This window comes from Ornithorhynchus anatinus, chromosome 1, assembly GCF_004115215.2.
Source record: "Ornithorhynchus anatinus isolate Pmale09 chromosome 1, mOrnAna1.pri.v4, whole genome shotgun sequence".
Taxonomy (NCBI): domain Eukaryota; kingdom Metazoa; phylum Chordata; class Mammalia; order Monotremata; family Ornithorhynchidae; genus Ornithorhynchus; species Ornithorhynchus anatinus.
The window spans coordinates 93,153,518-93,169,300 of NC_041728.1; the positions used below are offsets into that span (position 1 = coordinate 93,153,518).

Below are 15,783 nucleotides of genomic sequence, written 5' to 3' on the forward strand. Positions count from 1 at the left end.
TGGATTTTTCAAATTCTGGTACCATATCATTAGTTTAACCCAATAATGTTCAACGTCTTGAAGTAATCTCTTTCAGTAAACTGCACCCTTGACATATTTGATGTCAAACCCGTAGAGTATGCTTATCCATCTTCGGTCCACAAACAATGCACCTTATTATTATCAGTCAGTCAATGGTACTTAGTGAGCGCTTACTGTGTGCAGAGCACTGTACTAAGTGCTGGGGATAGTACAATATAACAGACACACTTCCTTTCCTGCCCACAATGAGCTTACCACCTAGAGGGGGAGACAGACATTAATATCAATAAATAAATCGACAGATATGTACATAAGTGCTGCAGGGCTGGGAAGGGGTGATTAATAAAGGGAGCGAGTCAGGGAGACACAGAAGGGAGTGGGAGAAGAGGAAAAGAGGACTTAGTCAGGGAAGGCCTTTTGGCGATGTGCCTTCAACAAGCTTCGAAGGTGGGGAGACTGTCAGATAAAGAGGGAGAGCTAGCTAGTTACGTTTTCTGTGGATATCTTGACTATGCACCCCACAAGCACTTTGATACTCTCTCCAGTCCCTCAGCCCTTCTATAAATATTCTTATACTTTACTATTTACCTTATCTATAATTTCCTTTAATGTCTTCCATGTAGACTGCAAGCTCATTGTAGGCAGGGATCATATCTACCAATATTGTATTTCATCTAGACTGTAACTTCCCCTGTGGAGTGTAAGCTCACTGTGGGCAGGAAATGTCTGTTATATTGCTGTGTGGCACTGTCCCAAGCGCTTAATACAGTGTCCTGCACACACTAAATGCTCAATATATACAACTGATTATTTTTTCAAGCACTTCTCACAGTGCTCTGTGTACATTAAGTGCTCTATAAATACCCCTGACAGATTGCGAGAGTTGGTGGAGAGGTCATGGTTGGAAATGTTTCAGTTTGGAGTTGGTTTGGTACAGTGCTTGGCAAAGTCTTATGGTTCTCTTCAAGTTGCAGAATTTCATGATTGTTAGGAAGAGTGATTGTAAGTGGTTTGTAGCAGAGGCCACTCTAGACTGTAACTCACCCTGGGCAGGGAACGTGTCAGCTAATTCCGTTGTTCTGTACTCTCCCAAGCACTTAGTACAGTGCTCTGCACATAGCAATGCAAAATAAATACCATTAATTAATTGATGGAGGCATGCTCCTCCATGGAATGGATTAGTCGACTGGTGTAGTGACTTTTTGTTTTGTTTTGTTTTAATTTTTAAATGGCATCTGTTAAGTACTAAGTACCAGGCATGGTCTATGCACTGGGGTAGATACAAGATAATCAGTTTGGACACAGTCCATGTCCCACATGGGGCTCACAGTTTTAATCCCCATTTTACAGATGAGGTAACGGAGGCACAGCAAACTTAAGTGACTTTCCCAAGGTCACACAGAGACCATGCTCGATCACTTTGGTCCCTCTGCTTCCCAATCTTGATTCTTTGAGAGCGTCAAATGCAGGTAACAACAGCTCAATTTTATTCTTCCGGGCCAACGTAATTGGTTCAGAAAAAACCTGGGACGCAGAAAGGCTTTAATCACCTTGTATGAGAGGCTTCCAAAAACTGCTCTGTCATTCTTTTCCTGCCACCAGATATTATTAAAGTCTGCACTTTCCAAAAAGGCTATTGTTTCTGTTAAGTACTAAGATAAGGCTGCACCCTGGGGCGTGTGGGGTCCAGGATCAATTAGATCTTCTGGACACATGCAGAGAGGAATTATGAGAGGTCTGGAGAGGTTGTGCCAATTTGTATTGCCCTACAGAGAGAGCCTTGGCCTCAGAGGAGAAATTAATATGGGGATGCGAGGGATAGGGGAAGGGACAAAGCATGAAAAAACAGGCCTGCATCTTTTCATGGATTATTTCACAAAGCCTGGGATTCAAGGAACAAAAACTTGATGGTCCTTAAAAATCACTGTTAATAATGTGGACAAATGTGACAACAGAAGAGAGCATGTGTGCATGTGTGTGTGTGTTTTTTAAATGTCTGAAATGAGAAAAGACATCACATTTTAGTATGTAGTGAACTGCATACTTGCAAAATGTAAGACAGGAACTACATTTATAACAATCCTTGAAAGACCACAATTCCTACTATAAATGGAATTAGCATCCATTGCATCCTGTGGATAGCTCCCGCTCCCCGGTCCCGGAAACGTTCTAGGAGACATTTAATCAGATGAGAGTAATTAAGCCAGCAGTACATGACTTGCAATATCCTAAATCTGATTCGGTAAACTCAGGGCCTGATTACGATAGCATTGATTAATTATTTGTTCAACTAGTTGCCAAGGAAAAAATACTAATGATAATAGCCTCAGACCAAACTTAAACAAATGTTCCGATTTGAGTTTATAAAGTCTACTGGGATGAATAAGGAGGACTATTTGATAGTTTAGGAGATATACGGGCCCACAGCAGTTATGTATATATCTCTAATTTATTTGTTTATTTTAATGTCTATCTCCCCCTCTAGACTGAGAGCTCATTTTGGACAGGAATGTGTCTGTGTGTTATAATACTGTACTCTCCCAAGAGCTTAGTACAGTGCTTTGCTTACAGTAGGTGCTCAATAAATGCGACTGAATGAATAGTCACTGTGGCCAGAGTAGAAAATATCTATGAGCCCTGCCTACTCACAGTGTATTAGTATCTGTCCAATCCTTTCTATCCATTTAGACACTCAAAGGAAATCGGATGCTATGGAAAGCATATCATATAGAAAGCTTCCAATGTGACATTGACTATCTGGAGTATGAAACCAAGCTGCCTTTCACCAAAAGGGGGTTTGTCAGAGCACTTAGTACTGAACAGATCAGTGGAAAAATTGGGGCTTCTGTTATAGGAAAAGTTAATGGAAAAGAGGGAAGAAACAGCTTTTGTGGAGCAGACTTCAAAGTAAGGATAACATCAAGATACAAATATAGTACTGTGTAATGAGGCATAATGAATTAGTCTCAAAATCAGAAAGGGCTTCAATTTGGTGTCATACCTACCAACCTATGGTCTCTCACTGACTCTCAATTTCCCTCATACACCTATTCATTCCACCTTCTCCAGCTACCCACAGGCTCCTTTAAGAGTCCAAGTAGTCTCTCTTAAATCCTTGATTCCTCCCGTTTCTTTGCTCCTCTAATGCTGTCTCTCCTCCTCACTGGATTAGGTGGTAGGAATAGGAACTTAAGCACTTTCTGAGCTTCTGGACAAAGAAAAAGGGAGCTCTTGGCAGCACCAGGGGCTAGAGGGAATGACAGGGAAGAGACAAAATATCTTCCCAGTTCCTTATCCAGGAAGAGATGCAGAGGCAGCCTGGCCTCTGAACCAGACACCTGAAAGGAGTGGAGGGGCTAAGGAGGAGTGGGATGGCAGGGGGAGAAGCAGCAGCCAGGAGATGGGAGGCTGCATTCCAGACACAGTTCAGCCCAAGTCCTGCTCTTTAGGAGGCAGAGCTCAATAGGTCACCATCACAGAGAGGCAGAACGGAAAGCTTCACTTGCTCCTCTTCCTCACTGAAGTTGAGGAGCTATTAGCTAGGCAAAATCTTGTCCTCTCTCTCCTTCTTTCCTTTTGGCACCTGCATTGGATTCTCAGCTGAACAGAGCACAGTGTCTCTCTGTCTCTCCCCACCACTTCCCTCAGCTGAGATGGGAGAATACTGTGTTAAAAAAAAATAAAATTTGAGTGATGGCACTGAAAGGCAGGTAGGAGCGGAGAGTCAGGAGGTGTCGTTGAGACTTTTCCTAGCAAATGTGACAGGACCCTATTCTGGTGGCAACTTCTGTTTGCATTTATTTCAAGTCATTATTTCAATACATCACTAATTACTTTGTGGGGGGATCAAGAAAAAAGTTCATTACAGAAATTACTGAATGCAAGTAATACTGTACAAAGAAAAATGAATCTAAGGGAAGTAGGATTCTATTTTAGAAAATTTTTAACATATCCTTATGACAGTTCTTTCTTTTGTATGTTCCCAGCACTGAGTTCAGTGCATTTTACCCAGTTGTTGCTCATTAAATACTTTTACTAGAATAGACATTCCTTTGTTTGGAGATAGGCTAAAAAAAAAGGTAAAGGTCACATACTTTAATATTTCTTCTCTATTTCCTTGGCGATTACTTTCTGAATTTATTTTTTCTCGTAAGCGAATGATTTCCATATCAATACTTCTGGCAGTTCTGTTGACTTCTTTTCGTTCACTACAGATTTGCTTGGCCTGGGAAATCTTTACCTAAAATAATGATATCAGTTGATTAAAAATACGTTTGTAAACTCATTCGCTATTTAAGTCAACACAATATACTCGGACAAGATTGGGCCACAGTGAGCAAGCTGGCGCTGGAGGAGAGAATGGTGCATCTGGCCTGCAGTAGATCATCAGTGAGGTGAGGTAAAAGGGGGTGAGCTGATTGTTTTAAAGGCTGTTCTAATGCAGAAGTGGATGGCCAACCCTTGGAGGTTCTTGATCTGGGATCAGAAACAGCATTCACGCATTCTCCATCCTTCACCCTCCGCTCCTCCTGACCATGGCCAAGCTTGGGCAAATCACTTAACTTCTCTGTGACTCAGTTACCTCATCTGCAAAATGGGCATTAAGACTGTGAGACCCATGTGGCACGGGGACTGTGTCCAACCTGATTACCTTGTATCTACCCCAGTGCTTAGAACAGTGCTTGGCACATAGTCAATACTTAACAAATACCGTAATAATAATTATTATTATTTCAAGGGATGGCTAGAGGAAGGAGGAGAAAGAGAGGGAGGGGAGCAGAGAGGGAGGGATGGAAAGAGAATGCATCTCTGCTACAAATCTGGATCCCTGTCCTGCTTCTTGCTAGTGCTGTTGGATGCCCCTGGCTCCCAACAATGATGCAGATTAAGGCTGCCAACAAGACTCTGAGATATGAAGCAGACTGAAGCAATTCATTACTTCTAGATAGGGAAATTCTATATTTGGGGATAAAATCCTGGCTAAAAAAGACTATGAAACTGAATATCCACACCAAGCGTGAAAATAACTAAGGTAAACCTCTAGTTCTTTCTCTTTTGCAGCCAGATCTTCTTCCTTTCTTTTAAGGGACGCCATATGCTCTTTCCATTTCTCATTATAATGATCCCTGTAACGTTTCTGGTTATCCACTTCTGAATCAGCTTGGCTGAGGTCTTCCTGTTGAAAATCAAAACAGCAGTTAAGAACAGAGCAAAGAGCATAGCAATTTTTTCGGTATTGTAGGCAAACCCTCTAGAGCGAGAAGACTCAGAACAAAATAAAATCATTTACTTGGAGGTGAGCATCATTTTCTCCCAAATGTTCCTCGATTCTAGTTGGGGCCCAAATAGTGAGGAAACTAAGACAAGTAAGAGGACAGCATTTATTTCTTGCCCCAAGCAGCAAAGAACTCTCTAGTCTCATTCTTCTGTTGAGTATTTTTTTTTTTTTTAATCCTTATCTTCCTGCCCAACACTGTCCTCACCTTGTCTTTTTTTCCACCTTTTTATGGTACTTGTAAAGCACTTTTACTATGTGCCAGGCACTGTACTACGCACTGAGGTAGATACAAGCTAATCAGGTTGGCTACAGTCCCTAACCCACATGGGGCTCACAGTCTTATTCCCCATTTTACAGATGAGGAAATCACCTGTATTTATTGAGTGCTTACTCTGTGCAGAACACTGTACTAAGCACTTTGGAGAGCGGGTAGACATGTTCCCTGCTGCCCACAGTGAGCTTACCATCTAGAGGGGGAGGCAGACATTGCTATAAATAAATTATAGACATGCACATAAATGCTGTGGGGCTGAGGCTGGTGTTGATTCCCAACATCCAAATGGTTCAGATCCAAGTGCAAAGAAAAACACAGAAGGGAGACGGAGTTGGGAAAAAGAGGACTTCGTTGGGGAAGGCCTCTCGGAGGAGACACAACCTCAATAAGACTTTGAAGGCTGGGGAGAGTGGTGTTCTGAAGTACATGGAGGGGGAGGGAGTTCCAGGCCAGAGGGAGGATTTGGGAACGGGTTCAGTGGCAAGCAAGATGAGACCAGGGCACAGTGAGCAGCTGGAGCTAGAGGAGTGAAGTGGGCGGGCAGGACTGTGGTAGGAGACCAGTGAGGTGAGGTAGGAGGGGTTGAGTTGAAAATGAAGCTCCCCCAGCCTCTGCTGCTTCAGTGTGCCCAGCTTCACCGAACAAAGTGCTCAAACACCAGTTAAGAATGCAGAGGGTGAAATGGGTAGCCCTGAAGGATTCTGCAGAGTCATATTCTCTTGGTATCCAACTGAAATCCCTAAACCCCCGGTCTCCCAAGCTCACATTTTAAAAGGAACACCCATCAGGCTTTCATGTAGGAGACGAGGCAGAGATCAAACGCCCTGCCAGGGATTTGGGATTCTATACGTTGCACAGCAAAAATGTAGCAGAGAGTGACTGTTCATCTCTTGCCCAAATTTTTCCTTACGGTCCTCTCGAAATCGCCATGCCTATAGCAAGGACTTAATTGAAAGCTTGCCTATATACATGGTTTTGGGGTTCTGCAGCCCATTTTAGGGATCGGTTTCATTTGCCATACAGTTTATCTTAAAAATGACCTGTATCGTAATCATCTTTCTACTGATAACCTGTCGGCATGGCAGAGGCGATACCATTGATCCCGTTCTGAAATCAAAAAATAAGAAAACCTCCAGGGAGGAGCACTGCAAATGGAAGGCTTGATTCAGTCCACTAAAATCTGGTTCCACGAGAATATTGGGAGAGAGGACCTCTTTCTTTGTCATTCCCTCTCACCCTCACCTCCATACCCTACCCAGAAGACCATACTAAGGAGGAAAATGTGATTAAAATCTGTGGTACATTTTTTTTGGATATTTATATGACGGTATCAGGTGAAGAATCAGGGATAGCAGGAAGCATGAGAAAAATTTCCTGAGTATACAAGCTCTGTTGCCATTGTTTTTACGAGATGTTCTTCCCCTTGACTCTATTTATTGCCATTGTTCTTGTCTGTCTGTCTCCCCCGATTAGACCGTAAGCCCGTCAAACGGCAGGGACTGTCTCTCTCTGTTGCCGACTTGTTCATTCCAAGCACTTAGTACAGTGCTCTGCACATAGTAAACGCTCAATAAATACTATTGAGAATCAAATTCCTTTTGGCTACTTAACAAAAAGATAAAATGAAGGCAAATCACCATCTATACCTTTAATGGTTCTGCTGTTTCTGATACTAGATGTATTTTCCTTTTAATTTCTTCACACTTGAGTTCAGCTTCCATTTTCTGTTTTTTTAAGTCCTCCATTTTGCATTTTCGTTGCTGCATATTTTGCTTAACTTGTGCCATTTTCGTCCTGTTTTCTTGAGCTTCCTCCTCCTGTTGAAATTTAAATGCACTGCAATTGAATAAATTTTGATTTGCAGCAAGGGCAAGGATTCTTAAGAGATGAAATGCAGTATGCAGTTCCATACAAAAGAGAAGGGCAAATGACTAGACAGCTGTGGAAGCATGTGAGATAATGCTACCTTTCAATATCAAAACGGTATTTGGGCTTTTCCTCATGAACCGCAAGAATTTGGCCTGACAAAGTCCTCAGAGGTGGCCACGCCACTGCTGCTGGGGCAAAAGGCACATGGGATAAAAGAAGGCTAGAGTCTCTGTAGTTTTGGTCTCACTGAGCCAAGTTCTAGAAGACATGTCGTGAAAGTCAAAAACTACCAATGGAAGTCTGTACTAAACATAACGGATATTCATTCATTCATTCAATAGTATTTATTGAGCGCTTACTATGTGCAGAGCACTGTACTAAGCGCTTGGAATGTACCAATCGGTAACAGATAGAGACAGTCCCTGCCCTTTGAAGGGCTTACAGTCTAATCGATATACTATGCAATAGTATATCCTATACTAATAATAATAATAATACTGTTGGTATTTGTTAAGCGCTTACTATGTGCCGAGCACTGTTCTAAGCGCTGGGGGAGATACGGGGTGATGAGGTTGTCCCACGTGAGGCTCACAGTTAATCCCCATTTTACAGATGAGGTAACTGAGGCACAGAGAAGTTAAGTGACTTGCCCACAGTCACACAGCTGACAAGTGGCAGAGCCGGGATTCGAACTCATGACCTCTGACTCCCAAGCCAGGGCTCTTTCCACTGAGCCACGCTGCTTCTCTACTATAGTCTAGGATATACTATTCAAACTGTGAAAGACATTTAATTTCATCTAAGGTACTGCATATTTGTTATGCAGCACAACTTACACAAAAATGTCACTAATCTGTAACTGTTTAAAATTGACTGCTGTCGTAAGTTCAGTACATGATGATCCCTGTCCCTCTAAGGCCTTACAATCTAGTGGGGAAGACTGACATTAAAAGAATTAGATAGGGGAAGCAGGAAAAAATACTCCACGTAAGTCCTGTGGGTGCTGGGATGGGGTGAGTACCAAAATGCTTGCTGGTTACAGACCCAAGCGCATAGGCGATGCAGAGGGATGGAAAATACGGTTAAGGGAGATGAGAGGTTAGCCGGGGAAAGCTTCCTGGAGGAAATATAATTTTAGAAAGACTTTCAAAATGGGGAGAGTGGTGATCTCTCAGAGATGAAGGGGAAGGGAGTTCCGGGCCAGAGGGCAGACAAGGACAGGGGGCTGACAGCAAGACAGAAAAGACTGATGTAAAGTGAGTAATAATAATAATTAATAATGATGATATTTGTTAAGCACTTACTATGTGCAGATCACTGTTCTAAGCACTGGGGTAGATACAGGATAATAAGACTGTCCCATGTGGCGCACACATTTTTTAATCCCCATTTTTGAAGATGAGGTAATAATAATGTTGGTATTTGTTAAGCGCTGCCTCTGTGCAAAGCACTGTTCTAAGCGCTGGGGGGATACAAGGTGATCAGGTTGTCCCTCATGGGGCTCACAGTCTTCATCCCCATTTGACAGATGAGGGAACTGAGGTCCAGAGAAGTGAAGTGACTTGCCCAAAGTCACCCAGCTGACAAGTGGCGGAGCCGGGATTAGAACCCACGACCTCTGACTCCCAAGCCCGGGCTCTTTCCACTGAGCCACGCTGCTTCTCTGAGTAGGTTAGCATTAGAGGAGTGCAGTGTGGGGGCTGGGTTGTAGTAGGAAAGCAGTGAGGAAAGGTAGGAGGGGGAGGGCTGACTGAATGCTTTTAAGCCAATAGTAAGGAGCTTTCGTTTGACAAGGAGGTGGTCGGGCAACCACTGGGGTCCCGTGAGGAGTGGGGAGACATGGACTGAAAGGTTTTTTCAGAAAAAATTATTTGGGCAGCAGAATGAAGTATAGAGTGGAGATAGGAGGCAGGGAGGTCAGCGAGGAGGCTGATGCAGTAGTCTACGTAGAACACAGGGTGAATGCTTGGCTCAGCATAATCGCAGTTTGGACGCAGAGGCAAGGGTGGACTTTAGCAATGTTGTGAAGGTAGAACTGACAAGTTCTGGTGACAAATTGAATACTTGGGGTGAATAAGAGAGGTGAGGCGAGGATAATGCCAAGGGTTCAGGCTTATGAGAAAGAGAGGAGATGGTGGTGCCGTCTACAGTTATGAGAAAGTAAGGAGAGGATAGGATCTGAGTGGGAAGATGAGAAGTTTTGTTTTGGTCATGTTAAATCTGAGGTTTCGGTGGGACATCCAAGAAGAGATGTGCTGAAAGCTGGAGGAAGTATGAGTCTGCAGAGGAGAGAGGTTGGGATTGAAGGGAAAGATTTGGGAATCATCAGCCTAGAGATGGTAATAATAATAATAGTCATGATGGTATTTGTTAAGCGCTTACTACATAAGAAAATCAGGTTGCACACAGTCCCTGTCCTGCACAGGGCTCACAGTTTTAATCCCCATTTTACAGATGAGATAACTGAGGTCTGGAGAAGCGAAGTGACTTGCCCAAGGCCACACAGCAGACAAGTGGAGGAACAGGATTAGAACCCATGACCTTATGACTCCCAGGCCCGTGGTCTAGCCACTACACTATTCTGGTAATTGAAACAGCGCGGCTTAGTGGCAAGAGCACGGGCTTGGGAGTCAGAGGTTGTGGGTTCTAATCCCAGGTCCGCCACTTACCAGCAGTGTCTCTGGGCGAGCCACTTCACTTCTCTGTGCCTCAGTTATCTCATCTCTAAAATGGGGATTAAGACTGTGAGCCCCATGTGGGACAACCTGATTACTTTGCATCTAACCCAGCACTCAGAACAGCGCTTCGCACATAGTAAGCGCTTAACAAATATAAAAAACAAAAAACTCCCAAAAAGCCCCTTGGAATGAATGAGTCTCTCAAGGGAGTGAGTGTAGATGAAGAATTAGACGGGGACTTAGACCTGAGCCTCGAGGGATATTCCCAGTTGGAGCATGGGAGGCGGAGGAGCAGCCTGCAAAAAGACCGTAAAGGGGTGGCCAGAGAGATAGGAGAATAGGAGGACAATGTCAGTGATGCCCAAGGTTAAAGAATGTTTAAGGAGAAGGGGGTGGTCCACAGTGTCAAAGGCAGCTGAGGGGCGAAGGAAGATTAGGATGGAGCAGAAACTGCTGGGTTTGGCACGACTGAGGTCAGTGATAACCTCAAGGACGGCAACTTCCATGGAGTGAAGTGGGCTGAAACCAGATTGGAGGGGATCCAGGAGAGATCTGTACAAGCACTAGAGGCAGGGGGTGTTGACATTTCGCTGGAGAAATTTAGAAAGGAATGGAAAGAGGGAGATGGAGTGATAACTGGAGGGAGTTGTGGGGTCAAGGGAGGTATTTTTGTGGGGGGGTAGGGAATACAGGAGCATGTTTGAAAGCAATGGGGTAGGAGCCATTGGAAAGTAAACAATTGATGATTATGATCAAGGAGGGGACAAGTGTCTCGATGAGGTGCAAAGGTATGGGAGTCAGAGGTGCAGGTGGAGGGAGTATATTTTGTGAGGAGGCAGGAGGTCTCCTTTTCAGAGGCCGCTGGGAAAAGCGGGAGAGGAGATTAAGGGACAGGAGGAGGGAGGGGCTGGAAAGGAACCGGGGAGATTTTAAGGCGATCACCCCTGATGGTTTCAGTTTTATCGATAAAAGTACACGGCAACGTCATTAGGGGAAAGACTGCTTACTTTGTGTAACGCACTGTATTAAGTGTTTGGGGCAGTATAATACAGCAGAGCTGACAGACACATTTCCTGCTCATGAGCTTACAGTCTAGAGGAGAAGACAAACATCAATATACCTAAATAAATTACAGATATGTACAAAAATGCCTTGGCATTGAAGACAGGGAGAATACCAAGGTCCCAAAGGGGTGAGATCTAAGTGTACAGATAACACAGAAGGGAGAAGGCGTAAAGGAAAAGAGGGCTTAATCGGGAAAGGCCTCTTGGAGATGTGACCTTAATAAGGTTTGAAGAGGAGGTGAGAGGTGGTCTGGTGTATACGGAGGGAGAAGGAGTTCCAGGCCAGAGGACTGATGTGGGAAAGTGGTCAGTGGCAATAGACCCATGATCAGGGGACAGTGAACAAGCTACCGCTAGAGAAGCAAAATGTACAGGCTGGACTGAAGTAAGAGATCAGTGAGATAACGTAGAAGGGGAAGGGGTGATCGGGTGCTTTAAAGGCTGATGGTAAGATGATGGAGTTTCTGTTTGACGCTGAGGTGGATGAGCAAGCGCTAGAGCTTCTTCAGGAGTGAGGAGATGTAGACAGAATGGATGTTTAGAAAATGATATGGGGAGCACAGTGAAGTATGGGATGGGGTGGGGCGAGACAGGAGGCAGGGAGGTCAGCAAGGAAGCAGATGCAGTAGTCAAGGCGGGACAGGATAAGTGTTTGAATGAATCAGCGTAGCAGCAGTTCGGATGGAGAGAAAAGGACAGTTTTTCTTCTTTTTATTATTATTAATAGAAAAATAGTACTAATGATAATTGTGGTACTTGTTAAGTGTTAGTTTTTTATTTGTTTGTAAATTTATTTGATAGTTAAGTTATATGCCAGGCACTTTACTAAGCGTGGAGGTAGAAACAAGCAAATCGAGTTGGACAAAATCCCTGTCTCACATGGAGCTCACAGTCTTCATCTCCATTTTACAGATGAGGTAACTGAGGCACAGAGAAGTGAAGAGACTGCCCAAGGCCACACAGCAGACAAGTGGCAGAGTTGGCATTAGAACCCAGGTCCTTCTGACTCCTAATCTTGACTTTAGCAATGCAGTGAAGATAGAATGATAAGAGTTGGTGACACTGAATATGGGTGACTATGTATGAATACAAGTTCACAATAGAGGATGACAAAGGAAAGGATACAATTGAGAATAACTGTAGAAGGACAACAAGTCTTGGTTTTGAAATTATCCCGGATGACACAGAGAGGATCAAATTTTCAATGTTTTGTTTTAAAACTTAACTGTACTAAAAGATCACAATGAATTAATCAATGAATGGTAAAAACTGAAATAATAAATTTATAGGCTGAATCTGAACATTACCACAGATGGCTCCTTCTGTTAAAAATATTCCAGTTCCATGAGACAAAGAATCAGAACTGAAAATAAATTCAGACCCTACTGCAAAGTCAAACCACATTTCAGTTGTTTCAGCCTCATTTAGACATAGGGTAATTAATCAGATTTCTTTAGATTTACTAATTAGCAAAAGATGGAATTTAATACTTCTTGTTGCTGTCTTATGCTGTCGAGTTGTGGCCGACCCATAGCGACGCCACGGACACATCTCTCCCAGAACGCTCACATCCATCTGCAATCGTTCTGGGTAGTATATCCATAGGGTTTTCTTGGGAAAAATATGGAAGCGGTTTACCATTGCCTCCTTCCACGCAGTAAACCTGAGTCTCCACCCTCGACTCTCTCCCGTGCCGCTGCTGCCCAGCACAGGTGAGTTTTGACGTGCAGCGGATTGCCTTCCACTCGCTAACCACTGCCCAAGGTGGGAATGGAATGGATATGCCTCTGCTTTGACTATCCCTTGTGTAGTCAAGACTGGTAGAGAACTGGAAACTCTCCAGGTGTGACCCTGAGAGGGGGAATAGTTCTTACAAATATTTAAATTCTAAATCAACATTGATCATCCTTACCAGGGTCGAGATATCTACTGACTGGAGTTCTTCCACATTTTCAAGGTCTTTTATTTCTGCATCAACTGTGCATCTTTTAATCTGGAAAAAAAGAGCAGAACTGAATAGAAAAGAACCAAAAATAACACAATCAAGAACGGCTTAAAGAAACATTGACAACCTGTTAAGCCTCTGTCAGAATGCCCAATCTACATTAGACTATGTTCATCTTTATCTATCTTCTCCCTTTCCCCTTCACTTCCTCCTTCCTCACTAGTGTCCCTTTCCGCTTCTTTCCCCTTTCCCGATAGTCTCTAAGTCAGTCTCTTCCTCCTTCCCTCCGCCTCCACTACTGTGCTTGTCTCTGTCCCTCACCTCTTCTCTACTTGCCTCCCTCTCTCTGTTCCTCTTGTGTCATTCCGGGAAGTCTCAATTTCTCAATCTGGCTCAGTTCACTGAAAAAATTCAACTGTCATTCAAAGATCTGTCACACAAGTATATTTGGTAGGGCCTGAAAGGATGAAGTTCTAAAATCAACTGACCATTTCCAGAAATGGGTCAGCTACTTATCCTTCTCATTAATCTATAATTATAATGCTAAGTGCTTATTATGTATCAAGTATTATACTAATTGTTGTGGTAGATATAGGGCAATTAGGTTGGACACAAATCCTTCTCCCAAATGGGATTCACCATTAAAGTAGGAGTGAGACCATCTATCAAATCCCCACCTTAGAGATGAAGAAACTAAAGAACAGAGTAGTGATTTGCCCAAGGTCAGATAAGAAGCAAGTGACTGACAGAGCTGGGATCAGAACCCAGATCTTCTGACTCCAGGCCTGTACTCTTTTTGCTAGACTACACTGTTAATAATAATAATAATTCATAATTATAGTATTTGTTAAGCACTTACTGTAAATCAAGCATTGTTCTAAGCTCTGGGGGTGGATACAAATTAATCAAGTTGGACTCAGTCCTTGTCCCACATGGGGAAAGTGGGAGGACAGGTTCTGAATCCCCATTTTAGAGATGAGAAAACTGAAACACAGAAGTGTCTTGCTCAAAGTCCCTTAGTAGGCAACTGGCAGAGCCAGAATTAGAACCCGGGTCCTCTGTCAGGCCCATGCTCTTTCCACTTGGAGGAGGAGGAAGTAAGAATGCTTAGGAAATCCATTTGGACTTAAAGAAGTTAATGAGATAAGTAAAGACATCAAAAAAAAGTTGTTCTAGAAGAAAGGCTCTGGTTTTACTTCCTCTAATTCATTAAAATCTTTGTTTATCATTTGGCTCATCTCTAAGTCACCTAATATGGTGCAAATGTGAACAGCAAAAGCATATTCATAAGGTTAAATAGAAGAGAACAAGTGAAAGTCTGAAAAAGCAATTAAAAATCAGGTTAAAAGTTTACTGATTCACTGTTACCTTCAGATCTCTTAAATGCTGAGAGAAGTTACGAAGATGATCTTCATTTTGTTTGATATCATTTTCGATGGAATGCATACGTTGTTGAAAGGTTAACAGTTCAGCCATTTTATTTGCAACGTCCTTCTCCAAGTGACTTAAAAGTAAAAATCAGACCTGAAATATGCTTCATACATTATGAGTAGGATACGTGTTTTCTGGGTTGAAAAAGAACCATGCAATTTGTGGGTATTTATCAACCAATTAATAGTATTTATTGATCACTTACTTTTCGTGGACAAGGAATTTGACTACTTACTTCATCGTGTGTACTCTCCTGGGCACTTAGTAGTGCTCTGCCCCCAGTGAACACTCAATAAATTTGAATGGCTGCACTGCACCGTATTATTTATCAATCGATAGTAGTACATGAATACCAAATGAGTGCAAGGTACCGTACCAAGTGATAGAGTTTTAATGATTCCTTTTGTCAGCAGGGTAAAATCAGGTTTGAATTTCAATTTTATTTTAAATTTCAGGCACAAGACCTTGCAAAAAAAATGGCCATCTAGTCACTGAGCCCCTGAAATGGGAACTGGCGGAGGGTGGCTCCAATGCCATTTTCCCTGTGTGAGGGCAATACGAAGACGATAGTTTGGACAATGCAGACAGTGCTTTGCACAGAGTAAGCGCTTAACAAATACCATTATTATTATTAGTAGTAGTAGTAGCAGTAGTAGCAGTGGCAGGGAATGCTGCACCTCTGATGCTCCCAAAGGCCGGAGTCCTTATGTACATATCTCTAATATATTTATATTAACGCCCGTCTCCCGCTCTGGACCGTAAGCTCGTTGCGGTCAGAGAATGCGTCTGTTTATTGTTATATTGTACCCTCCCAAGTGCTTAGTACAAGTACAGTGCTCTGTACACTGGAAGTGCTCAATAAATACGACTGATTGACACAAGGAAGCAGGGAGCAGGAGCAGGAAGAATTTGTCCTTTGCAGCAGTTCCACTGTCCTTTTCTCCCTCCAGCTTTTCCAGCAACTAAAGACTGCTGCTACTGGCTTGGTTTCGGAGCTGGGGAAAGACAGTGCAAAAGAGAGTCCCACATGGGACCCATAGTCTAAGTAGGAGAGAGAAAAGGTATTGAAGATGAAGAAACTGAGGCACACAAAAGTTTAGTGACTTGTCCAAGGTCACAAATCAGGCAAGTGGTGGGCCAGTTAGGAATCCAGGTCTTCATACTCCTAGGCCTTTGCTCTTTCCACTTTCTGAACATCTTCTTGTGGGGAGCTCAATACTAAG

General features: G+C 43.1%; 1 protein-coding gene across 1 annotated transcript in view; it reads right to left on the reverse strand.

The window, feature by feature from the left end:
- SMC6 (structural maintenance of chromosomes 6) overlaps positions 1-15,783 on the reverse strand; it is a 69,686-nt gene that overhangs the window by 16,500 nt on the left and 37,403 nt on the right. The window contains exons 18-22 of the mRNA XM_029076171.1: positions 14,498-14,633; positions 13,097-13,177; positions 7,220-7,390; positions 5,060-5,197; positions 4,116-4,261 (exon numbers count right to left, since the gene is read on the reverse strand). Of these exons, the coding sequence (XP_028932004.1) occupies positions 4,116-4,261; positions 5,060-5,197; positions 7,220-7,390; positions 13,097-13,177; positions 14,498-14,633 (672 nt within the window). The remainder of the gene's footprint in view (positions 1-4,115; positions 4,262-5,059; positions 5,198-7,219; positions 7,391-13,096; positions 13,178-14,497; positions 14,634-15,783) is intronic.